A 26438-nucleotide genomic window follows, 5' to 3' on the forward strand; every position below is an offset into this window, starting at 1 on the left:
TGCAAGTTGCCAGTTCTTTGCCAGCTTACTTCGAAATAATCGGAAATATCTAGAAGCTGAGCTAAATCATTATTTGGCTTCACTCGGGCGTGAATTTGAAACTCCTCCGCGTGCAAGGGTTAAATGTATTAGCGGTGCCTGTGTCCACTTGGACTTTGAACGTGCCCCAAGATCAACAGCATTTCGGTCATTTGACCCTTTTTTTTGCAGCTGAGATCCCAGCGGGACTTGGGAATAAAATTAAATACGTCCGCACTGCAATTCGCGGGCTCAACCGCCTCAACCGCCTCAGTTGCCCATTTCCATTTTGCGCCCTGACTTTCGCTCGTTTTATGTCTGTTTTACGGGTAAAGTGGTGAAGTGGAGCAGTAGAGAAGTGGAGGCTCCGGCGCACACTTACTTAACCCGGGATAAGGACGTTGGCGAGGGCTCGCTTTTAAATTCAAATCCGCGGACCTTGACACATTTTCAGCTTGGATTCGCATTTTGCTTTTAGCATTCACCCTCGCCATTTGGCATTCGGCAGCCTTTCAAAGGATTAGGACCATACACATAAAAGGGACGAGTTTTGGGGGGCGCAGGCGAAGAAGACATTGCTCTGACATTGGTTGGTTGCCTGATTGTTTTAATTTCTTGGACAAACAATTTGGCAAGGCTTTAAAGGCCTTCTCCTTTGAAGGCGCCATTTCAAGGGAAAGGGTTCCGAGGCTCTGAGTGCAAATTAAAATGACCTTCACCCAAAACGGGCGCCAAGTGTCGACGACTCACGAAAAATATCCTAGCACTTGTGCGGCTCAGAAAAGTGTGAAATTCAAAATTTCATTCGAGAAAACATACACTTTCCATGCAGATAATAGTGCTCAAAGTTTAACAGAGTTCTTGAATTAAATGAAAAACAAAAAAAAAGAATTAAAATATATATACTTTCTTATCTAAATGTTTTTGAATATTTAATAAAACATTTTCTAGGACTTTATCGCTGCCTACCTTCCTTATATCCATTTATTTACCATAGCAGTTTGATTTCGCTGGCTTAGCAAGGAGTAGTAGTAAACCCAGATAACTACTAATTTGACCGCGTCTGTTTGTGTAGTGTGTACTACGTGTGCAGGTGCATGTGTGTGTGTGTGTGTCTCTGGAGGAGGGAGAGGGGGGCTAAAGCCCTTGGCAGTCGAGTGCCATCAAAGTGTCGACGACGAAGCAGCCGCCCGAGGCACTTAAGACATTTGCGGCATGTTGCACGCTACACCCAGCACACGGGGGCGGCGACCATCGCCTCTGGCAACCCCCTCCTCATTAAAGTAATTGAAGTGCGGAGCACGGGGAAGCTAAAAAGACTGGGTAAGACTAGAAAAGGTGTTAAAAATGACAGCGGAATGTACCTACGGATGGCTGGCTGAGTTTTTCCCACGAACACGTTGCCTGGCATTAAATTCATTGTCAGCACGGGGCCGTCGCAGAGGAAGAGTTGTGTGTGCATTATGGCCATCAATTAAGGCTGAAGCCAAATTGTGTTGACACTTGGCTTGATGCTAAGTGAAGGCATCAAAGTCAGCAACAGCACAGTTGAGATGCCAGACCCCAACCCAGCACTCCCCCCCACTGGCAGTGCGAAAAAAAAATATGTGAGAACATAAAATATTTACGAGCCATAACAAAAATGAAATCGAGAAAAATGAAAGCAATAAACGGGACCCCAACTTTCTGCGAGGTGCAGGAGTGCGGAGTGGGGGGTGGGGAGTGGGGAGTGTTGGGTCAGGTGTGGATGGCGGTGTTGTGATAGGGGAATAACCATATAAATCTATATGCGCCCAAGTGCGCATCTATATATATTTTCATTTGCCATAAACTAACACCGGACCGGGCGAGTAAACAAGGCCATAAAAGTAGAGATCAATTCCTAATGCCCAATCAACTGCGAGTGGCATGCAGCAAAGAGCTGGCCAAGCAAATTGCGATACAATGAAAGCACTTAAATCTAGAACTACCAACTTCCCCTGTGGCAAACGCAGCTCTTCTTAAATTCTTAAAATCTAATAACATCTCAAGGTTGCAGCCATAAATTACTGACACATATTTCCCTTTCTGCCACTCTTCAGTAGTTTTGTCTTATGCTTAAGTTACTTTTAGTCCACTTAAAGTACCTTTTACTACGCCTTCTATGTGGCCGAAAATCTGTTAGCCTGACTGCCCTTGTATGACTATGCTCCGGAACTTTTTCTCGCACATTTGCGGCCACGAAAACTTTGTGGCAGAAAGCTCAAAACTTTGTCTAATTATGCGCAAAAATTCTGCTTCGAAGTGACCGTAAAAGGGGCAAAGGCAGACAAGTCATAAAAAAACGGAGCGCCAAAAGGCTTCGACTTGGCCAAAACTTTTTGGCCATCAAAGCCAAGGCGAGTGGTGAGTGGCGAGGGGCGGAGGCGATGCAGGCGAAAATGTTTCTGCACTAGGTTAACAAATGCGTGTCGTCGCTAACTTTTTAATTACGTTTAATTAAGACTGACCAGCAACAATAGCTGCAGCCAGATGTCAGCCGTTGGCTGTTGCCAACTTGCCAAGTTGCGTAAATAGGCAGAGCGCTGAAAGTTATACTACACTTTTTGCCAGTCCACTCCACCACCCCCCGCCTCATCTGCTGTCATAATTAAGACCGAGACTCGAGTTCTGTGGCTCGCCGTTGACCAGCTCGCAAAATCAGTTAAGTGCAGCTGCTCCGCACGAACACTTGGCCAAGAAGCGTTCGACAGCAGCATTATATGGTTTTCCCACGCCACATGTTTTCCCCAAAAAGGTTGCGTTTTCCATTGTCGCAGCTGAGCATGTGCATTTATATACATCTGAACGGAGAATATAAAAATATGCAATGGTGGTGCATGTTTTTGTGTGTTTTCCAAAACCTAACAAATTAAATTCTTTATGTATTTATAAATATTTATTAAAAATCTCTTATTTGAATGTATACTACTTATAAATCTCTATTTCCTTTCGTGTTTCAAGCAGCTCAACTATCTTAAATAGAAAAACTTCACTTTTTCCCAGAAATACCTGTTATTGAAGGCAACACTTTTTAGCTTGCTACCTTGTCTACCTCAGTAATCGAAATATCCAATGTATCACTACACTGGTTGGCTGCCTCGTGTGGCAACAAGATGCAGTTTCCAAGTTGCCACAAGAGCCAGGAAGCTGTCAAAAGTGCCGACACAACATAGCCGCCGTCTTCGATATCGAAACTTTCAATCGATTCGCAGACGGTATTGGGAATAGGAGCAAAAACAAGACCCTTACTGTCCATCAACATTTTGCTAATTGGTTTCACGTGCTAGGGTGCCTGTCGATTTGCACTGTCAGTTGGTTTTGGCCAACGGAATATTCGTGACTGTGGCAGATCGCTTTGTGCATCTTTGGAATACACAAATAGACTGAGCCAAATATGTTTGCTCAGGCTTGAGTGCACCGCCATGGAAACTACGTTTATCCTGTTTCGTTTTTCCCTGTTTATTTCTTTTGCGCTGGCTGTTTGCATTTTTGCTCAATGAAGTGCATCATCGCAGTCATCGTCTCGAACTCACTTACCATAAAGACAAAAATTGTCACCGGCAATTCTCCCTCCATTCCTTCTACTTTTTTTCAATGAGTCAATCTGACAGTTTACGCCCAATTGCGCAATTAAAGAGCATATCCTTCGAGGATCCTTCGCCATCTCCACAATTGTGGCAAGGTCACGCTTGCTTTTTATTAGCACAAATTCAGCTCGTCGAGGGCAGTTAATATTAATCAATAAACTGTGGCTGGCCCTAACCTTTAGTTAGTTGGATGCATTGGGGACAGGGTTGGATGCCTGAGAACTCGCTCAATGGCAACTGCCATTGAAAGGATATAATAAAAATTCCGTTGCATGCGCTGAGGTCCTTGCTGCCTGTGTCGCTATGCCAATCGATTTTGCATAGGGGTGTAGTAGGTGTAGTAGCTGGTAGGTAGGTAGCTGTAGCTGGTGAGAACTACTACCTTTCAAAACTTTAAATGAAAAACTTTAAGTGCTGCGAGGCATGTGAGTCCCTCCCCACCCACCTGATTCACCTGATTCACCTTTTACTCACCAGCTCCACCTGCTCCATGTTTGTGAGTGTCGGCGTGCACAGTGGTTGCCTTTCAGTCGATGGAACGTGCTGAAGTGCAATGAAATATGTGTTGTTGTGCGCATTGGAATCTCTAATCTAAGGCTGGGGTACACGGATCATTAAATTGGTTTCTTCGGAAACACAGAAATGCAGCAGGCATTAATTGAAAAGATATGAATCACTAAACTATTCATTTCGCTGCTGCATTATGCTTTCTTAAGGATGCATTTGATAATGGCTTTGCCATATTTAGTGATTCTCCAGTTGATTTAAGTCTGCTGACCTAATTAATGGATTTTCATAAATAATTTAGTATTTCCAACTTACAAAACGGGCGGAAATTTAATATGCATTAATCTATATCTGCAAACAAGTTTATTAAGTTAGAATTCTGTTAAGTCACGAAAATGTTAAATCTGAAAATTGAAACCAAAGTAAAAGAGTTGATTTCATGCCAAGGTTTTGCCTAATTAATATTATTTATTTAATGACGATGATGGAATGCAATTTGGAATTTTCATATTTCCACCCACGAAGTAACCACTATGAGAATTTCCATGAAAAGGTAATGGCCCCAGGCACACACTCTCCCACACTAACACACACTATCACACACACACACACACACTCACGTATTGGCTGTGGCTGTTTATCAATGCAAATATTTTGCATACGCCACGTTGCACGTGAATTGCAAGTGAGCATCCGTCGACCGTCGACCGTCGACATCGTTGTCGTCTTTTGTGCTGAGTTTCCTTCCCCTGCAGCAGTAGCCCACTTTGCCAGCCCCACTTTTCCCGCCCACTTTTCCCGCCCCGCTTAGTTTTTCCCTGTCCCCTCTCGCTTAGATGTAGGCAAAGTAAATACACATGCGGCGGCCGCTGAAAGGCCTAAAATTGTGTGTACCAGGCACATGCATAATGGAAAACCTGGCCGACGAGGAAACCGGGCTAAGTAAGTTTCACACGCTTTTCCTCCCCGCCAGGAAACTTTGTTTGCACTGGGCATTTTAAATGGCGAAAGTATGACGATACGACGAGCGAGACGAGCTTGAGCTGCTCGAGCAAAATGAGCAATTAAGGATTATTGCATGGCTTGGCCATTTAAAATATGGTGAAAATAACCCAAAAAGGTATAATGTGGCCGCAAAGAAGCTGTCGGCTTATCCCACAGTTGATCGGTGGCTCAAAGGATCTATCGGCAGCTATAGATGTGCATATACTTGGCTCGTTATCCTTACCTTTTGGCCAGGTCCTTGCTGCTTTCGCAGTGGAGCTGCAACTGGAAGTGCAACTGCTGGTGGCAGCAGCAAAGTTGCATAAACTTTGTTAACATATGGCCCATACTTTTTCTCTGCTCCCTCTGCACTGTCACTCCCCTTTCCGCTCCATTTGTTTGTTTATTTATTTGTGTTGTGATGGGGGGACAACTTTTAGCACTTTTTCCCACTTGCAACCAAGTGCAATCTGGCCTCCGGAGCCTCCGGTTTGCCCTGCCACATGCCACATGTGTCAAGTGTGGGGCATGGCAAAAGGCCAAAGCCAAAGCCAGGCGTCAACTGAATCAGCGTGACAATAATTATGAAGGCGGTAATCAAATTCGCCGCCATCTCCAGCTGCAGTTCCACTTTAACATGCGCCGACTGTAGAAAGAACAAAAGGAAGTGGCAACAAAACCGCAACAGCAACTTGAGCCAAAGGCAAGTGGATGGTGGCTGGTGGTCTTAGCTCCGCTGAAGAGCGGAAACAATGTCGAGCCGAAGAAGAAAAAAGAAATTAAAACTCGAGCACTGTTAAATAAATAAGGCAAAAAAGGAAAAGAAAATTGTTTGCAGAGGGCACAGGAACAACTTTTCCGCCTTCCCATTACTTATACTCTTATGCGAGTTTTCCCAACGCAAGAGCAAAGATGCAATGTGTCACTCAAAATCAGCGAAAATACATGAAAATTCATGACATTTCAAAATCAGCTATGAAATGTGTGTTGAATGATGGCATATATTTAGATAAATCTTAGGATTAAATTTTATTCGCATATTCAGTTGCATATGAATAGAAAATATTGGTATTTTCTTAAAGCTGCTTCATGTTTGTTTTTTCAAAAAAGAAAATGGTATATCATACATTTTCATTAGTTTCTCGCGGTAAACAATACTTTTTGCTGGAAAATGAGCTAGCAAAGCCATGCTTCATGGAAATCGAGCACTTCTCCGCTGTTGAGTGGAAAAACCCAACTATCCTGGCAGTCGTCAGTCAGGAGCGAAATTACTTCCGCCCCGCTTAATAGCATTAAACAAACAGCGTTGGGTACTCGCATTCTATAGAATGGGAACGGATCGCTTGAGCCAAGATAGACAGACAGACAGACAGGCAAGTTGGAAAGTTCTACTTTTTGCCCAGTTTTTTGGGACGCCGTCTTTTCCCCTTTTGGTGGCCACAAACACGTTCACACATGAGCTGCAGCTGGAACCCATGCCACTGCCGCCCCCCAAAATCCTTTCTGCCATTTCAGCCGTAATTGCATTATTTTCATTAACAAAAGTTCAACTTGGGCGGCGTTTTTCGCACTCGTCACGCTGGCCAGAATTTCCAGGATTGCCAGGATGGCGATGGGTGGCAAAATGGGTGGTAAAATGGGCAACTTTGCATTTCCGGGACAATAGTTATATTCCTCCTCTTATTCAGCTCCAGCTGCTATTATTTCTCTCCTACTTTTATTTTTATTTTTTGCTTTAACAGTTTTCACCCCCTTGAAGCGACGGCTGTAGCTGCACATTGTGATCGGATGTGGGTACGTGGGCATAATAAACTTTAATTAAAATGCATAAAAGCGCGCCAGTAATGAAAACTCAAGTAGCTAGAGAAAGGGCAAGGTGTGCCAGGTCTCCGTCCCGAATTAAAGTGATTCGCGCGACGGGCAATCAATTTAATTAAGAAAAATACCAGGTAATGTGCTGATATTATACTCCTGTCCCGATACTCGATACTCGATGCTCAGTAGTCGGAATGGCGAAGTGCTGGTAATTGGCATTGCCTTGGTAATGAGGTGCGAGAAACAAGAAATTAAAAGGCGCCAGCCGAAGAGAGGAAGATGATAATAGTGGTAGAGATACGAGCAGTAAGGCAAAATAAGGATATAGGTCGTATTCAAAAGGAAAAGAGGATCCCAAAAAAGTATCTTATAGTTTAAAGCTACTTGAAGCCTTGTTTGCATCTTAAAAGATGCTTGAGAGTGACTGGGATATGAAAAAAGGTTATAAAACAGCTGTATAAAATATGTAAAATGGTAACTAGAAGGCGAATAGAAAAAAACCATATTACACCCATTAACTTTATTTAATCTATGGAAAGGCACCCTTTTGAAACAATCAAAGTCAGGGAACCTGAATCAGATCCCTTTGCGATACAATTAGCACATGAAAGCCCTGGTTTTACCCATTCATGTCCTGCGTACCAACTCGTTGGCCTGACATTTTGACAGATTTGATGGGGCTTGAAGTTCGTGTCATTTGCCACCTTTGAGTAATCTGCAACTAAATTAGAGGCGCGGCCATCACAAAAGTTTTATCTGACAAATACATTTCAATTGTTGGCATGCCCCAGCCAGCCATCTCAGCTCAGCTCGGCTGAGATGATAAATGAAACTGAAAAGTTTAATGAACCACAGAAACAGTGGCAAAATGCCGTCGACTGGCGTCGAGCATAATGAGCGTCCACTGTGATGAGAGAATGAGAATGGGTAGCTTTGGCAATTAAATTTTGCTTTGCTGCCACGCCCCCTCAACTCTCCATTCCGCCCCCCTTGGGTACAACTCAATGCCCACGGAGTCAGTGCAGAAGTTGTCAAAATTAACAAAACGCGGGGCTTCTCATTAATCTCTGTCTCCCAGCTGGGAGCAAACTCAGTACGCTGGCCAGAATGACTGAATGAATGAATGAATGAATGGCCAGTCCAGTGCACAATACTCATCTCTTCGTCATAAAAATGAAAAATATACTCAAAATGACAGCAAAAAGTTGTTGCGTCCCCCATCTTCGCCATATTCCGAATGGCATCTGGTGCGTGTCTGTCTGGTGTGTGGTAGTGTGTGTTGGGGAAAATGGGAAAATAGGAAAATTCGAGGGGCACTGGTGGCATTGGTGCTGTGCAGGCGGTGCTCTCGGTGCTCTCGAGAGTTAATCATTTTCCTGCAGTCATTTGTTTGATGGCCCCGCCTTGTTTTATTTCCTTTGCTTCGGTGTCATAAATGTGGCACTGCATGTGCTGGCAAAATACGCATACGCAGCGTTGGCCGTTATGAAGTAAAGTAAGATCAACACCAGATGCGTTCCTAGCCACAGCAAAAGCAGTTCAAAAACTAAAACAGATTGGCTATCAACTAAATAAAAGTTGCATAATTTATTGTCAATTGATCGAAATTGGAAAAATCAAGTCAAAGTCAATTATTTAGTGATTTCACGAAAATAAAATGCAATCTAAATACATTAAAATAATATGAAAAGTGGATGTTCTTGCATATTTTTCTGCTGTGCACATCGCGAGAAATGCAATGCAAATAAAAGGAATTAATGAAAAAGCTATCATAACAGAAGCAGAACCTCAAAGTTGAAGTGCCATAATAAACTGAAATATTGAAGTCCAGGATATTAGCTTGGAATTTGTCGGAACTTAGAGCTGTCAGCAATTAAACGAAAATGCCTGTGAAGTCCCGAACATCCTGTGCACATGGACTTGCAATTAGTTAATTGGAATTAGGCCTACGTTTGACTCAAGACTCAGCCTGTGAAGGCGACGTCATTGTCCTCACTTTGGCACCGAACTATTCGGGCGATCGGGCAAAGGATTGAACAAATGGCCAGGAATGGAGCACTGGAGTGCTGTTTACTCAATTATTTAGAGCGTGTCCTGGCCCATGCAGCTGGCCATGCATAAATAATGGCCAAAGCCAGCCAGTGTGTCCCAAAACAGAAAACAATTGAGAGAATTCCCCACGTGCCGCCCGTCGTGCCATGTGTCGGCAATTGAAACTCAATTTAGTCAACTGGCAAAAACAACAGTGGGGCCATGGCGTTGTGCGGCGACCTGGGGGGATTCTAAAAGAAAAATGAGCCAGCAGAATGCATTTTTACAATTTCACCATTTTCACGCCAATTGCCATAAAAGCTGTAAGTGAAATACTTAAATGCAGCCACCACAGCCTCGCCGGGGACTAGGACTCTGTGATTCGCTCTACACGGATACTTGCCAAGGATCCTCCACCTCCGGCTCCTCCTCCCCCTAAAAATGTCCACCCAAATGTCGCGATTCGGTTTCCTGTTTCCTTTGCAGCCTTACCCACTTCCTGCCTGGCAGTCGGCTCACGTTTTTGGGCAATGTGTCGCGACAATCAACAAGCCGCGCAAATGTTCCTGCTGCCATTTGGGCACCCAGCACGGAGAGCTGCCTCCAAATGGCTCTCAGATTGCCGGCACACTTGAGATGGTTTCCAGGGGATCGAGACCCCAAATAAATTGCCACGGAAGTCGCTAAAATTAGATAGATAGATACACACTTCGAACAATGAATGATAAATTACTTCCTTCATTAATAACGTAATTGAAAAGTACGTTTGCCTGGAAATATTAGGAGCATTTAATATAATGACCAATTTATTATTTCCTTATAATAGGTAACTTACTTAAAAAGCTAAGTTATACTACTAAATGGGTATATTGAACGCATCTATCAATATGAATCCTGTAAGCCCAGTCGGGTATCCTTTGCTACTGGGCATCCTTTAGTCTATCAGCGCGGCTCCTTAATCCTGCCCAGCTTTTGTGGTGAGTGGAATGGAATGGAATGGAGCACCGGGTGCCGCCTGGACGGGCAATTAAACGCTTTGGCAGATGCGGAGCATGCGGCGAAACTTTAAACAAATAGCCTGAACAACAAGGACAATAACAACAACAAGGACAATAACAACAACATCGACAAGCACAAGAACAATTAATGTGAATTTATTTTTCGGACTCATTTGGCGGTAATTGCCGAGCGTCAACGAGAGCAAACAGAATGAAAGCATTCGTATTTTGTGAGCGAGGGTCGCCCCAAGAGTTCTGCTCACTCTCATATACACTGCAGTCACAAACCGTTGAATCGTTCCTCTGGAAAAATGCGGGCAGCTCGTAATTTCCCTAGAATTTCTGCCCACTTATTTACGATGAATTTTTGGACAGCCTACGCAACCACCGCCACCCCTTTTTTTTCACCCCTTCGGCAATTCCGGCAATCATTTAAGCCGTTTTACGATCTACAATTGTGTGGCTCCTCCTGCTGGGCAACAACTGTAAATAACTTTGCTCATTTCAAACATTTATTGGTGACGCAAACGGCCTGTAGCTCCGTATTTTGGTATTTCTGCTTCGGTTTCGAATGCTGAGCATTGGGTCTTATGGCCGATTTTTACTCGTGTTAATTTCCTGTAACTTGCAAATTACCCCTGACAAATGAGATACTTTCGGCCCTCCACCACACAAGCGCACATAAAAGCTGGCCACATAAAATATGATGGAGGGCACTTAAGGCACCCGGACTCGATGACATCCATCAAATATTTAGGCACACAACATGCATAAATGGATGACACCCACACACACACCATCACACACCTACACTGGGGGGCGTAGGTGACACGCCCTTTTGTTTTCATAAATATTAAAGTGAGCAAACCTTTCGGCGCGGCCCGTGTGCAAATCTTTGCAATTTCATTTGGCCCGGAACGACGTTAATTTATGGGTGAGAATGCAAAGTTTGTCGAAACATTTTCTTAGCCCAGTTTTGGCGCTTTGGCACTGACTGCTGCTCTGGAATATAATTTATAAATAAAAATTTATGCAATTTCAGCGCAGTTGCAACGCCACAAGGTGCCGCAGTTGCATTCGAGTTGCCAATGGGCAGGAAATCGTAATTCAAATGAAGTTTCAACGGGTGGAAGTGGCAAATATATGCGAAATATTATAACGACTTTGCAGCCAGGCTGCATTGGCTTCTCCTACGACAGCAAATAAATGTGGAGAAGTTGGAGAGCGAGGAATCAGCCCAATGTTTCCACATTTCAAGTGACGAACCACTGTGCCACATCGCAGCAATTCATCTCAGATTTGCGGCATGCACTGCCGTGAGTGCAATTGAAAGCGCTGTGGCAGCGTCATTAATCAAGTTGCAACTACGAAAGCGATTTCCCCGCCCCCTCCCCCTTCAGGAAAACTGCACTTTTCCATCCCGAGGAATCTGTTCGCAATTTGGATGAGCAGACAAATGACTGGGGAGATGGCCATGCGAATGATCTGGGCCCAATGAAATATGATTTGAAGGCGTTAAGCTGTCAGCCGCAAAGGTAGATTTACTACCTACCTACATCCTCGTATCCCTAAACACCCACACATACATACACACGGGTTATTGTGGTCGGAGGCCATGGAAAATTTATTCGCACTGCGGACTGAAAATGCCAAATTTCGTTTCAAGAACACGACGCACCGGAATTTACTGCAGAGTGCTGCACATTTATGGCCGCCCAACTGAGTTGGCGCTTTCTAAACGAGAACAATTCTCGGATTTAAGCTACCGACTACTCACTCGACTGACCTCCAAAAATATGCCACACAATTGTTACACACACCCACACACAGCTTGCCTCTTCTGAGGGGAGGGGAAAAGCGATTCCATTCATGAAAATTTTTACACAAAATTACATTCGCCGGGCCCACGGCTAACTAACTAACAGGCAGTCGAGAAGTCGAGAAGTCGGGCCAACCGAGCGACCAAAAGGCAGGCATTTTCCGTAAATTACTCGGACAAATTCCCCCATTTGGCCCCGCCCACCCATGGGCGTAGTGCTCGGCTTGTGGTCCAGAGGGGTGAGGAACTTGTTCAAAGACCTACAATATCAATGAATCCTTGATGCCAACTTTACGACCCCCACATGAGACTAACCATTTCGGCATCGCGTGTGTGTTTAATTTGCCTTGTCTTCACATTAATTATGAAAGACTCCTCTTCGTAGAGCCAACAGCACCGCATCAGATTTCCTAACTAGCGACCATAGTTCTCAAAAAAAAAAAAGAAAAAGGACATCCAGGGAAGCAAAACTCCATTTTGCACACATGTTACAACCGCTTTGGCATACAAATTCAAATTTAATCTGTCGCTTTTCGGTGACTTCCCCATTTGTACCCGATTATAATCTGTGGCATGCCGAAAATAAAAAGCAGTGTTTGCAGGTGCCATCTTTTGTTCCATCGATGGGTGGGGCACTTTCTCATTTCACTCGGGTTGCAAGGACTCGCGTGGGTCTCACCTTAATGAGTTGCCTACTGCCTAGTGCCTACTTGCTAAGAGGATGGGGATGGTGGGCACTGATGATGATGATGATAATGGCCATGTGGAACTGCACATGAATGGGGCACAAATTGTGCTCAATTGGATGTGATTGGGTTTGCCCCGTGCCCGTATTGCTTTGACTATCGCATCTTGAATGCCTCGCCCATTCAACAGATTTCCACTTAAGCGACCCAAAAAAACTTGGGACTTCAATTAAATTGCACAAATTTGTAGCAAGCCAGTTGGAAAAAGCGGAAAATTAATTAGAATTTAATCAGATCGGTGGTCTGTGTGCTAATCCCACAGTTAATTAGCAAAAAAACCTTTTAATATTTACTTTTTTAGAAGTTTCAAATGTGCTTTCATTTAAAGTCTATTTTTAACTAATAGTTTATCCATTCAAAACGTGTTCTGACTAAACATTTAAAGGACGAAAAACGCTAATAAAAGGTTCCTTTTTACAATAACAAAGATCTCAGCTCCTTTATCTATGCTCAAGAGTAGCTGAGCAAAGTTTCGCATCAAAGGGCCATTCAACCGTGGTAGCAAAACTAGAAAGAAAGCACAACTTAAGTGAAATCAATTTAAGGCATTACTGGCATTCCAAGAGCCACACAAAGACATATACATATATGTATACATATATGTACGTAAATACCCATTTTGCGACTCTCTCCAGCATCTTTTTAGTGAATTTATAGACCTCCTCGTTGACTCCTAACATATGCATAATTTTTCAAGAGCATCGTCGTCGCATTGGTGCCGGGCCATAAAATGGAATCTCCGAGTGCTTTTAATTTGTCCTACCAAATGTAGGGACTAGACAGGACCTCCCACCCACACACTCACACACATATACATATCTCGTTACTTAGCGAACATTTAATTTTGTTACGCACACACACAAGCACTGCGTGAAAGCGGAGAAAGCGAGAAAGTGAGAGTGGGAAAAGGAGAGGGAAAAGGAGAGCTTGGGCGCACCAGAAAACTATGTAGCAATTTATAACTTTTCCCAGCCGAGTAGCAGTTTCCCAGACGGGGGGCGGTGAGGTGGGGGCATTTCCCTCTTGGCAAACGATAATGAGACTTTGTGCCAAATTATTTAAGAGTTGAACGTGGAACGTGGAGCAGAGCAGTGGAGGAAAACACAAAAGTAAATCAAAAATTTGCGGAAACCCGGAATGCGATTAATAAAAGTGTAGCACTTAGCCAGATTAGGCACTGCACAATGGCGTAGCAATTGTTAATTACAATTCGCTTACGCAGCGCGGGGAAATTTAATAGTAAATGTGAACATTAAATTAACTTAAAATGCGCGGTGGTTGGTGGGGTTTGCATTTCCCAGCTTGAATTTAAATTATTTTACACATTAAATTCTGCGGTTACCACGCAGCTGAATTAATAGCCAAGTCGCCAAGGCTCCATCGTCATCATCATCATCGTCGTCGGCGGCTTTGGCGCTGAAATTGAATTTGCCAGCGACTGAGCCGCAAACTCTGAAACCGCGATCAAAATCTAGCCACGCACACAGTCGCACAAAATTCATAAAGGACCCCAACACTGGCAAGCCCCCCCCTCACAGGACATCTACATCCTGGCGTCTATCAGAACGATTTTTGAAAAATCTGCGTGCACGCTGAGAGCTGGAAAACGTTCATTTGCAATGCGCAAAGTGTTTTGTACAGTTCTCACATTCATAAACGGCTTTTGGGAAACTCGGTACGGGTTCTAAGCCTTATAAATTAGCGGTTAGAGTGTGCGTCATAAATCGTGCGATTAATTTTAAAGTGCTTGTGCGGCTGCTGTTTGTTTTTCAAGAGCCCCTTTTATACATATGTATGTATATCCTTGATTTCCAGACCCGAGAATCCTGATGGTTTAGGCCGCTGACCAGGGTTGACACTGGCTGAACCACGGGATTAATGTGCGATTCACAAGTTGGCGCTCTAATTAAAAAGTATGCCTGCAAATGGAACAAAACGGGTATCTCAAAATATTCAGTTTCATAAATGCAAAGTTCCACTGATTCGCTGGGAAAATGCCGTATTGCATTGGTTTTTATATTATTTATCTAAAACTAATAATAGCAAGCAAATTTTTGTTTATAAAAGGTGAACAAATTGTAAACTTTGTTTGGTTTTGAACCACGAATAAACAAAAGTTTCGTAACAAAAGTTAACATGAACAAGCAAATGTAGGATTTAAAAATGTATTTTTCCAACTTTAGTTGGCAAGTCAGCATTTTCCATTCACGAGTTCTGGCCCGATGAGAAGTCACTAACTCCGGTATATACTCTTGAAAGAGATTCCTACCTTTTTGCGCTCGAAATTTATGTATCTAATTAAAATGGAAGTTGGGGGCGGAAAAAAGTCGAGGGTCCTGGAATCGAAGAAAGGAAAAACAGGCCTCTGTACTACGAGTATATGCTAAGCGCTTCGCCTAACTTCGTTGCGCATAAATTTCAGCGAGATACCCGGTGGGGATGGGCACGCATTATGCTTGTTTATGCTCGAGAGCTGCATTTTTATGTCCCAACTGGGTGAGTTGGGGATGTGGAGCAACTGCGGCCACTCCATCAGCTCAGTCCAGCTCCGTGGGTGTGGGTGTGGATGTGGGTGGCTACCTAGTACAGTGCACCACACACTACAGCGGGATGTCCGCACTCAACTAGGCTGAATTGGATGGGCCAGCAGGCAGTGGTCCGCTACAGTGGTCGAAATTCGCTTTTGCTGCGGCTGATGAACCATGAAATCTGTGGAATTTCCAGACGATTGCAGTTGAATTCGGTTCGAATTGGAAGCCACATCCTTGCTCCCTTCGTTGCCAAATGCGGTAGCTTTGAAACGCCCGAGTTTGAGTAACTATTTTACTATCGTGAACTGGAATTTCCTCAGACTTCAAAATAAACTGCACGCAAATAATTGCCGGGCGGGCTGGAAAATTCGAGGCCACGGTGAAAGTCCGCAGGAGAAACTACATGACGAACCACGATATTTCACAGCTCTGCAGTCCACAAATCAAAGGCATTGTCAGAGGTCAGAGTGTGGGTCAAATTGAGCCATAAGTCTGGATCTGCAACACAGTAAACACTGTGTCGGATTTTGGTGCCTGCTTTCAAACTGAAAAGGATCAAGATCCTGTTAAATCCTTAAAAAATTAAGAGTACAGAAAAAAGAGACAAATAAATGCCAGAGAAATTTCTGTAGGATGAAAAATAGAGAAAATATTTGTAGAAAAATAGAAAAATATTTGCTTCCTCAGACTGAAGATTTGTTCTTTCTATACAAGTATAATTAACCATTTTAATGTATATATTTTATAATAAATTGTGTGGAATAGCTGGTCGACATCCACTGTGCTGGCAAACTCCCTCTCATCTCTGGCTGTTTGCCTTTTAGCTTAGCAGTTGGCTGCTGGCGATGCTTTTTAATAAAATTAGCTCCGACATTGGATGCTTGTTTATGCAGCAGCCGCCTAGCAAGTGGGCGTAGTGGGTGGTGGACTGGAGTGGAGTGGGTGGAGTTCGTCCTGCCCACCCATTCCCATGTCGACCCGACGACGACCCTCGTGATGCACAACCATGGGTGAGTGTGGCTGTGTGTGTGTGTGGCAGCCTGTACTTGACTGCTTATTATGCATGAATTTCAAATGAAGTCGCGAACGTGACACAAACATGCTGCATGGCACTGCGGCCTGCCCTTTGCCGACTAACTGGCCACCCAGCCACCCAGCTATCCATCCACCCAGAACAGCCCACAGAAATTTACACATTCGCATTGCGATATGCATTTAATATGAGAGCGCGGATCGTGGGGCAGGACATGGCCCAGGCTGGCTATCCAGTGGGGATTCGTGCTCGAAGTGCCCCGAAAAAATTGAAAAACACATCAAGCTCATTGGGCGCTAAATGGGAGAGTAGGTCTTGGTACGCGGAAATGGCCATGAAGATGCTCGAAATGTTATGCGTAATGAAATTGGGCTCTTTGTGTTTGGCTGTTGACTTTTAATGGCTCCTAAGTGGCAAAGGCCAGGAATCGCAATACCAATTGAAATTCCGTTGATTTGATCTGCTGCTTTTCGGCTCCAAAATAAAAGAGAGATGTTCGCTTGAGGATGGAGATGAGAGAGCTCATTATGCTAGACAAACTTCGTTGTAAGCCATTTTCCGTTGGCAATTAAACACTCTAAAGCAACTTGGCATCCTTCCAGGATGTCAGCTTGTTGATAATGCACTCGCAGCGAAGGCGTTTACATTTATTTTACCCCGCTTAATGATATGCAAATACATATAAACAAAGGCTGCGTAAGTTAATTGCCCTGCCATCGCTGCTGTTGTTGCTTTCCCGCTGCGCTTGGCTATTAACATTTAATTAAACGCCTTTCGCCGTCAAAAGAAAAGGCGACATAATTACAAGCCAGTTACACACATCCATTCCAGCGATTTGGCGCTAAAAAATGCGAAATCTCTTCGAGCAGCATCTCTTTCTTCTGGCAGCCAGCATTATTGTTTAATTGCAATTAGTGCCGGGCAGGCGGCGCCTCCAAAACGCTAATAACGCGCCGTGTTCCAGTTCATGCATAATGCAAGGGCCGAGTGTGGCCCACACATTGCAATTAAGTCGCGAAAAGCTGCATGCACTGCGAGAAAGTGAAGCAGGTTAGCCAAGTATTGCATTGCCACAACACTTGCTTTTGAACTACCACCTAAATACTGTCAAATACCAATAAAACTGCATCTTAGAGCTTTGAATTATATATAGAGTTAGTTTTTCGCCCAGTGTACCTCCCTTTGTGACTGATTTTGCTGTTGTTTCCCTTACTGCTGCTTTTGTTGCTGCTGCCAGCGATGATGTTGCTGCTGTCGAAAGTATCTCTTTGGCAGCCAAGTCGAGTCGGGCCTTGAAGTGTGTGTTGCCACTTGAGTTCTCCAGCTGCTACTTCTCGCAGCTCTTGCCTTCCACTTCCACTCCCAGTTCCTCCTCCTCATCCACATCCCCCTCCTCATCCTGCTCCTCATCCAGTTCCTCTTCCACTTGCTGCTCCACGCTTGGCCCTCGTTCACTTCTTGGCAGGAGAGTGCCTGAGTTGCCTTGAGGATGTGTTAGATTATTTTTATGTGCTTATTTTCGCATGCCTAAGTAGTTAGTTTAATAAATTGCATTGCTTAGGTAAGCGCCGTTGAGTGGCAGACTTGAAAAACAATTGACGGATTTTCGGCATTTGAAATGCTAAGCATTTGCAAAACTTATTGAATAAGTTGATTTCAGTTTGTACTGCTGTCTGCTGTCCACAAGAACGTAGCAATCTCAGTGCACCAGAAACGACTTGATGTTGAGTTGCCCACAGAAATCACGTATACGCCACAGTGGCACATTGGCACAGTTGCGCAGCGCACAAGGAGCACACAATGCATCACAATAGTAATTAACAATTTACCGAAAACCCACTCACACAATGGCAGAAAGAGTCTCTGTGTGATGCATTTGGCGCCCTTCCTTCCCGCTCCCTTTACCTTCCATTACCCATTTGCCGCCAAGGTTAAAGTACCTGCTCGTAAATTTTTGAAAAACAACTGAAAGCGAGCAGAGCGAATCCGAAGTGGGTGCAAGCGAAAAAATGCACTCTGCCATTCAATTCAAGGTGGCAAATGCGAAGCGACCGAAATTGTCGCCAAACAAAAGGAGCTGCCCACGACGAAGACCAAATTAAATAGTTTTAAATCATGCAAACGACGACCCCAGAGACAAAGGCGGTGGTGAAAATGGGTGGGTGGGACTTGTGGCAACAATGGTGGGCGGTGGAAATCAAATGTCAACTTAGTGCAAGGACAACTGCAGCTGGAGAAGTTGTAAGCGACGCTCAAGGCCAAATTGATCAGGCCCGAGAGCCAGCGAGCTAGTGAAACTGGGTCAACACACCGCACAAATAAGTTGGCAGTAACTCACCCACACAGCGAAAAGCACAGCTACACGCAAACACACACATACAGACACACACACACACGCACACATTGCGCCTAGAAGTATGCACTGTGTGGCAGATTAATTTTGCGTCCTTCAAGGAATTGTTCGGGCTCATACTTCATTCAATTAAATCGAAATTCGGTTTCAATTATGCCCGATTTGCGCCAAAGGCCAGCGTATGAAGTTCTTTAACAATTAGATGTAAAATGTGATACAATATTTAATACGGCATTAGGAATAATAAAGCGATGGATCTATTTTAATATTTAAAGTTCTCATCCATCAAAACTACAAGATTCTTTTATTGCTGTAGATACTTACAGCCAGTTATTGGATATAATTTAAAATGATAAGCTCAAAAGAGCGTTGTTTACTTTAAGCTGTTTGATTGATTGATATATGGTAAATAATAAATTAGTTTATTATAGTTATATAATATTAAATTACATTTACTTACACTCCAATGTATAATATTTATAATAAATTGTAATAAATACCCAGCCGTAGAACTTTCTCATTCTAGAAACCCCCAGATCTGGTATTGTCGCCTCCTAGTGTTGCATTCACTCGACAAGCGGCTTAGTTGCTTATCAGTGTCACTTGTCGCCAGGAACAAAGGACATTTTGGGGCTCGTCCTTCACTGTCGCACACGTGCATTCCATAACGTTTACATGGCTTCCCATTCCCGCCCCCCACCTGCTGGCTGCACTGCACCCGGTTTCGCCTGCGCTCCTGCATATTAATGCTCATGTAATAAACACAGTCGCCAGTCAAGTCACCTTGACAGCCTGTGGGTTTTCGGTCAGTTCGCCAGTTCGTCATTGGTCGGCGGTCAGTTCCAAGTGGTTGCCCTGCCATCCCAAATTCATGGCCTGATCCTACTGCTCCTCCTGCCCGACTCTGCCCGCCTGTGATGCAGATTCCGATTCTGATTCCGATGCCGCTCCTGTCCCGATTGCATAATTTAAACGAAATTCCGACATGGATTCGATTGCCACCATGAAGGCGAGCAGCTTGGACCATGGCCAGAAACCACTGCACCGAAGGAGAGCCGATGCATTCATGAATGAGTTGACACACTGTTGGGCTCAAATTTTGCGGCTGGCCTGCCAATATTGGTCCCCTGGCCCAACTGGTCACACCTCTGGCTGCTGCCGTCTTTTACGCCTCTAATGGCGTGCAAATAGTTTTCACAATTGAGTTGTCAATTTACGAGTACCGGCAGCAGCACTCCTGGGATCTGCGAAACATCTACACAACTTTTTGGCGCTCATCTCAAATATTTGCCATTGCCCATTTTACGGTTTGTTTTAGCCCAATATAGCTGGTTGTAGAACACTTCCTTCCACTCGTCCCACTCCCAACCTACATTCTCCGCTGGGGAGTGGAGTACCTCTAGCACAGAGGCACTTAATGACATTTTTATGGCTGCCACCTAGACCACTCCAAAAGCCAGAGAATTGTCCAAATTGTGTGGCAGCCACAGCCATTTCCCAGAGAAGCTACTTTGTAGGAGCACTGGGAGGGAAATATAATGCAAGGTCCTGGCCTTAAATGCCTTAATTCATTTACTATAGTTTGATAAATTGAATACTTTTACATTAAAATATTAAAAGCAAATAATTTAGAACTTACCACCTATTTAGTAGGAATAGCTGAGCAAGTTCTGACAATAGACTCCTGGTGGAAAAAAGAGCTTTGTGAAAATGAGCATATTAACCACTCAAATGCCGTGGCTTTCGCTGGCACATTAAATGCATTTCACTGGTCGCCGCAGCAAAAGCGTAAATTGCTTTCATTCAGAGTGGCGCACTGATTTCGACCAATTAATTGGGCGCCCAAAAACTCATCACACTGCCGCAGAGTACATGCCATTTTTATAATGTTCTTTTCCACGTGGTGAGCACGTAGTATTGCCAACTGGCAATAAGTGAGCCCGGTTATTAGTTCAATTTGGCAGAAAGCGCCATAAATCAGCGTCGAATATGATAGCCCACTTAATTGGCACACGCTCTCCATTAATTGTTCGCCTATTTGGTTTCACTCGTTGCAGAAAGCTGTCAAGGACCCCATGAAAAGCGCCTGCTGAACCACCTGCTCTCCACCTACAACACACTGGAGCGACCCGTGGCCAACGAATCGGAGCCCCTGGAGGTCAAGTTTGGACTGACGCTGCAGCAGATCATCGACGTGGTAAGTGGTCGCCGGTGATGGCCATCACCTTTCAATCCTTTTGGCCCAGCTAACAATTTCGAAAAGCATCAAAAGAATAAGCACAATTAACTGAGAGTAATCAGAATCGGTGTTCCCATGGCTGTCGGATCTGCATCCGAATCGAAACCAAACAGTTGAAAACAGATTGAATTGAATTAAACTGAATTGAATTGAATTGAATTGAATTGAATCGATGCATAGGACTAATGTAACGTGAGCAGACAAAGAATTAACAATTATTGATTGCGTCTCTTATAGGATGAAAAGAATCAGATTCTGACCACAAATGCGTGGTTAAATTTGGTAAGTGACATGTACCCGTCGTTTTTGTGACAACACAATATCACAACTACTCTTTTGTGATTGTGACTTTCGTTTTCTGTGTTTTCTGTGTTTTTTGTTTTTTTTTTTTGCTTTTTGAGGTTTCCGTTTTGCCAGGCGAAAAGCGACACATTTTTATATAACTTGTTCCACCACCAAAAACCACAAGTTTTTTTCATTTCGTTTTTCTCCGAATTTGTTTTTGGCATTCAATAATTATTGCCCCACAGGGCTTCTTTATCAATAAATAAATACATATTTGCGTATGCATATGTGTTGTCCCAAAATGTCTGTGTGTGTGTGTGTCAAAGTGCGTGTGTGTGAGAGTGAAAGCCTGAATATTTTAACGTTTGTGTGTTCTTTTGACATTTTATTTGCCGTTTAAACACATTTCAATTAAACGAACGTTGAACGTACAGTTGAAATAAAATCCAATTATAAGGGGAAAAAGGTTTGTAAAAGAATTTGAAATGCTTTGAAGGTGAAGAAGATCCTTCTTGGGCACATCCCTTAGTTTCCAGCCATTAAAAAATACTTTAAATTAGCAGCGGTAGTCCGTCCCTTTTCGCTAATCTCATGGCATCTAAAACTTGTGATTTACACAAATTTCCCTGGAAATGGACGTGATGGAGGGGGAAAAGGCTTCAACTAAACAAGGGATGGCCGAAATGGCATTGCTAAATTGGCAGAAATTGCCAATGGGCGGACCATAAACATAAACAAATAAATCAAAGCAAGGCAACCAAGAGGACATAAATAAAATTTATATTTGCAAAGCGACAGGCACTTTTTTGTGCTGCGCATTGTTTGTGCCGGGTCTCACCTGAAAACTCGAATTGCAATCGTTTTGGTCAGAACCATAAAGCGAAAACCATCCAACGAGCTGCAGACAGCAAACCCTTTTCAAAAAAATTAATAGCACACCCAGCCTTCTAGCCATCCACATACATATACATAGATACATATACATAGATATATGTACATACATATGTCCAGAGGCGGATTTATGATTGCCCGTCAATTTTCAATTTCCTTAGAAAAAAACACACAGCTTTTTCCGCCCAACAGCTTTTGAATCCAACTAATTGTCGTTCCATTTATGAATTTATGAAACACGAGTTTGAACGCAAACTTTAAGCTGCATCGCGGCATTTTCAATTGATTGCCTTTTGTGAAAACACTTTTTGTTGATCAGCCACGTGTGTTTAGCTGCTTTTATTTCGTCGTGTTTTGCTTTTGTGTGATTTACATGTGCGCACATATTAATACATTTTCGATTTCGTTATAATTATTTTGTCGTTTTTTTTTTTGCATAAATTCGGTTTTTGCTGCGTTTGACAACATTTTGTGCATTATTCCCCGGAAACGTGCGGCATGCGGCGTGCGAATAAATGTGATTAGTCGGGAAAATATATGTCCGTTGCTAACCCGCCGTAATTCCCCAATTAAAGTGGAATTCCAAAGGAATCCGAATCCTCATCCATGCAGTTCAATTGCTGCAAAGGCCTAGTTTGCAAGTTACTTTTAAGCCCACAACTAAATGGTTGCAAATCAAAATCAAAAACACTCGTTTCGTTTTGTAAATGTGCAGTAGCATTCCCCTCCAGTGGCAAGTAACCTTCGACCCCAATTAGTATGCTCCATTAAGTGCATTAATCGATTGACAAAATGATTTACAAGACTATTACCGTTAGCCAACCCATCAAACCCCATTTCAATTATGTTTTACTTGCATTTAAGTCGCCATCCTTGTGTGCGTGTGTGTGTGATTGAGAGTGTGTACATGTATTTTTTACGGATTATGTTTGATATACGTACATATTCTTAAATACCATATATTTTTGCTGGGTACATGTCATAAAGCGTTCTCTGATTATACATATCTGAGTAAAAGGCAAAAGCTGCAATTAAAACGCAACCAAAAACAAAAACATAACCAGAACCAAAACCAAAACCAAAAACAAAAAACAAGCAACAAGAACTAAAGTCGTGTCTTGCATGTTGTTTAAACGAAGTGCATTTAAAAAGTGAAAGATAAACTGCAAATTACAACTCGGTGTATTCTTTGTATCTATATCTATACGTATACATATATATATATCTATATATAATGGCATATAAATGTATCTGCATATTGCGCAACACAACTAACAACCTAAACAGCCAAACCTACTAAAAACCAAAAGATATCGATGAAGTTATGACTTTAATCTGCTCTCTCTCTCACTCTTACTCTTACTTAACCCCCCAGAACATCCTCACGAATAAATTATACAATTAAAGCCAGGACATCTATGCGCTGGCAAACCAAATGCATTTTAATTTACACGATTAAATATGTATGAAATAATTTGATTTATGCACTCGCCATTCGGACAGTTGGACAGTTGGAGAGATGGATAGAGGGGCGGGGGAGGGGATCAAATGAAAGGGAATTGAAACCGCAACGCTTTGATTTTCAGTGGCATAAATTATAAATCGATCCGAATGGAGATTTATGAATTCGCCAGCCCTGACATTTTCAGCGGCTCCTCTGGTCACAGTTTGCGCAATTACTCAAATTGCAGCTACCAATAATGAATGTCCTTTGAAAATGTTCCTCCCTTTCGATGTTGGGGATTACGGGCAAAAGTGACAATGGGCAAAGTTTCGCAATTGCCGCCAAGCATCTTGAGGTCACCACGTAGTCGTGGCTAACCAAAGGTTACTCCTTCCTTCGTCCTGCTGATTGCCATCTAGCTGGTGATGAGAATGATGATGATGATACTGATGATGCTGATGATGATGGCCCGTCATGGCAGCCAGTTGCAACCGAATGCCACTGAGCTGGCGGCACAGGACGAAAGGTCAGGTCGAAGGCTCCTCGGGCACGACATTAAAATGCACATTGTGGTTGCGCCGGGCGCCCATCAGCATCCAAGTTAAGAAAAATAAAGTCATTAGCATTTTTCGGCTAACACCAAAGGCACCACAGCAGCACAGCCCCACTTCCAGTGGATGTAGCCTCTCGTCTAATGACTTGCCAGGTTGCAGCCACCACAAAGCCCCCCAAATGACTGGAGCTTTAGAAATATGTGTCAAAGGAAATGGCCAAAGGCCACCCACTCTAACGCCCTCCCCAACATCTAAAAAACTGCACATTTTCGAGGGTGTGAAGCGAACCAGCTTTTATGGTGTTTAATCTGTTGTTCTGGGTGTGGCGCTCAAGCCAAAAGCCAGGAATCGAAGTGTAGTGCACATTATTCGGCAATCTGTGTGGAAAGTTCCTCTTTTTTTTTACCAAGTATCCGGTATCTGTAATGGAAATATTCAGTTAATAGCTAGGAAAAAGTAATGAAGATTAAGTTAACGATTGGACTTCAAAGTTCGCCTCGTTAAGAAACCATAAAATGCCATTCCAACTGGTTGGTAATTGTTTTAGCTTAACAATAGATTTCAAGTTCCAATGAGATAAACAGATTGTTTAGCTCTGAGATTTGATTGGGAAATTAAAAGCAAAGGACAAGGGCAATTAAACTGTTGCTTTAGTTATAGACCATATCGAAAACTCATTATTTGAAGAACTTAGCTAAATCCTTTAGTGTGCACAACTGAACTCTGAACTGAAAATATTTGATGTAATCTAGCCATTATGAGCACAGTCTCAACGACTTTGGCTCTGGAGGGCAAAGATGAAAAGTTAAGCTGGTGTCGAATCTATTAGCGTCATCCATTGATACTTCGCAAGCACGCCTGGAATCCATTATAAACATACTTTCGCCCAAATTGTGGCCCGCGAGTATAAGCCGGAGTTCGACAAAGTCATTTGGCTGCGTTGTACAAACTGCCTCGTTCACTTATCACCCACTCATTTGTCTCGCCTCGAACAACACACAGATATGCACACACACACACTCACACTTAAGGACTTTGAGTGCTGCGAAGGCCAACAAACTTCGTCCTTGATGCCCCGTTTGGTGTTAGTCTACTCTCGTTTTTGGCTCATGTGCATAACCCATTTGTAAAGGCAAACAGTGAAACAGCAACAAAGTTTGAGAAAAACATTCATTCATCACGGGAGGAGTGCGACTACTAAAACGGGAAGGAGATTCCTGGAATGGATCCTGGGGATCCCCGAATCGAGTGCCCGTGCCCAGAGTTTGAAAATCTGAAATCTGGCTTGTTGTTACTACAGACGACAACGGCAATTGTTGGCTCATTAGAAACTCATTTAAAAACAATTTGGCACGTTAATGCAAAATAAATCTATAAGCTTATGCAGCCACGTAAATGCTGGAGTATCTGTGTGTGTTGGTGTGGGTGTGTGTGTGAGTGTGGGGAAAGCGAACGCTTAATGCTTAATGCTTAATGCAGATGTGGAGTCTGCTGCAAATGGGGCTTTAAGTTTGCCACCAAAGTGTCATTAGTATGCGTCAATGTCAGGGGCTAACATCCCGACGTTTATGTCCCCTCGACTCGTCGACTCCTCGCATTCCGGTTGTCATAAACATGAAATTTGCACAAAACCGCCATTTTTATAAGGTGTCAACGGCACAAATTCAACTCATACTCATACCCATACCCTTACTCATATCCATATCCTTACTCACATGTGCTCACATATTCAAATGTTGTGGCATTTGACGTGAGGAGGAAGTGCCTGCATATTGGCTTAAACGAAAACGCCAACCGCCGCGTGGGGAGCTCTTTCGCGATTCAGAAATCATCCAGGTCACCAGAGCAAACTCATGTCCAAGGATGCGGCTGTGCTCCCCTTCCTCCCCCTTCCCCCACTTCCTGCATATCATTAAGTTTCCCCTTCCATCACAAAACTGGTGTATTTTTTAATGGCCCAAGTCGTTACTGCAGCTGCTACCAAACTCAGTCGCATCCTTTTTTTTTTTTGGGTTTTCCACCTTTTTTTGGCTGTTGTTTCCTACAATTTTTTTTGTGGCTGTGGACTTGTAACCATTTTCGTTGTTTAACCCAGCAAGTTATTAATGACAGTCACCTTCGAGGGGCTTTCACATGCAGATCTGCCGGATTCGTTGAGCTGTTCATCTGCATTTCAAACGGCATCGGCATCGGTAGAAAGGACGAAAGGACAAAAGGACGAAAGAACGCCTTGAATCCATCGCCATTCTCTTCCGTTGGGATTGGACTAGACTGTTTGGATAGTTGGCGGTCCAGTGACTGACAATGCGCCAGCATGAAATATCTTTAATTAAAATTTTGTATAAAGATAAATGGGTTTTGATACCTAGTTCAAAGTTTTTATTGCCAAGCCCACACTGGCTGAATGGAAATGTATAGGTGGTATATACATACACATAGATATTCCGCCCAGGAAGGCGGAATTTTCAAAGTAAATTGCCGCAATGAACAAAGGATCTGAAGGCCGACCGACCAGCAGATTAAATTTGTATGGGGCAGAGATTCGGATTCGGATTCGCATTCGGATTGAGATTGAGATTAGG

At 43.4% G+C, this 26438-nt stretch overlaps 1 protein-coding gene across 6 annotated transcripts in view; it reads left to right on the top strand.

Moving 5' to 3' along the window:
- Window positions 1-26438, top strand: part of LOC122626332 (acetylcholine receptor subunit alpha-type acr-16) — a 74351-nt gene that overhangs the window by 24481 nt on the left and 23432 nt on the right. For 4 of the 6 annotated variants that reach the window (XM_043806544.1, XM_043806543.1, XM_043806545.1 and 1 more), the window contains exons 2-3: window positions 20501-20640; window positions 20920-20964. In XM_043806544.1, coding sequence (XP_043662479.1) covers window positions 20501-20640; window positions 20920-20964 — 185 coding nt within the window. The remainder of the gene's footprint in view (window positions 1-20500; window positions 20641-20919; window positions 20965-26438) is intronic. The other 2 variants (XM_043806548.1, XM_043806547.1) reach the window with 1 other exon arrangement.

This window comes from Drosophila teissieri, chromosome 2L, assembly GCF_016746235.2.
Source record: "Drosophila teissieri strain GT53w chromosome 2L, Prin_Dtei_1.1, whole genome shotgun sequence".
NCBI classification, from domain to species: Eukaryota; Metazoa; Arthropoda; class Insecta; order Diptera; family Drosophilidae; genus Drosophila; species Drosophila teissieri.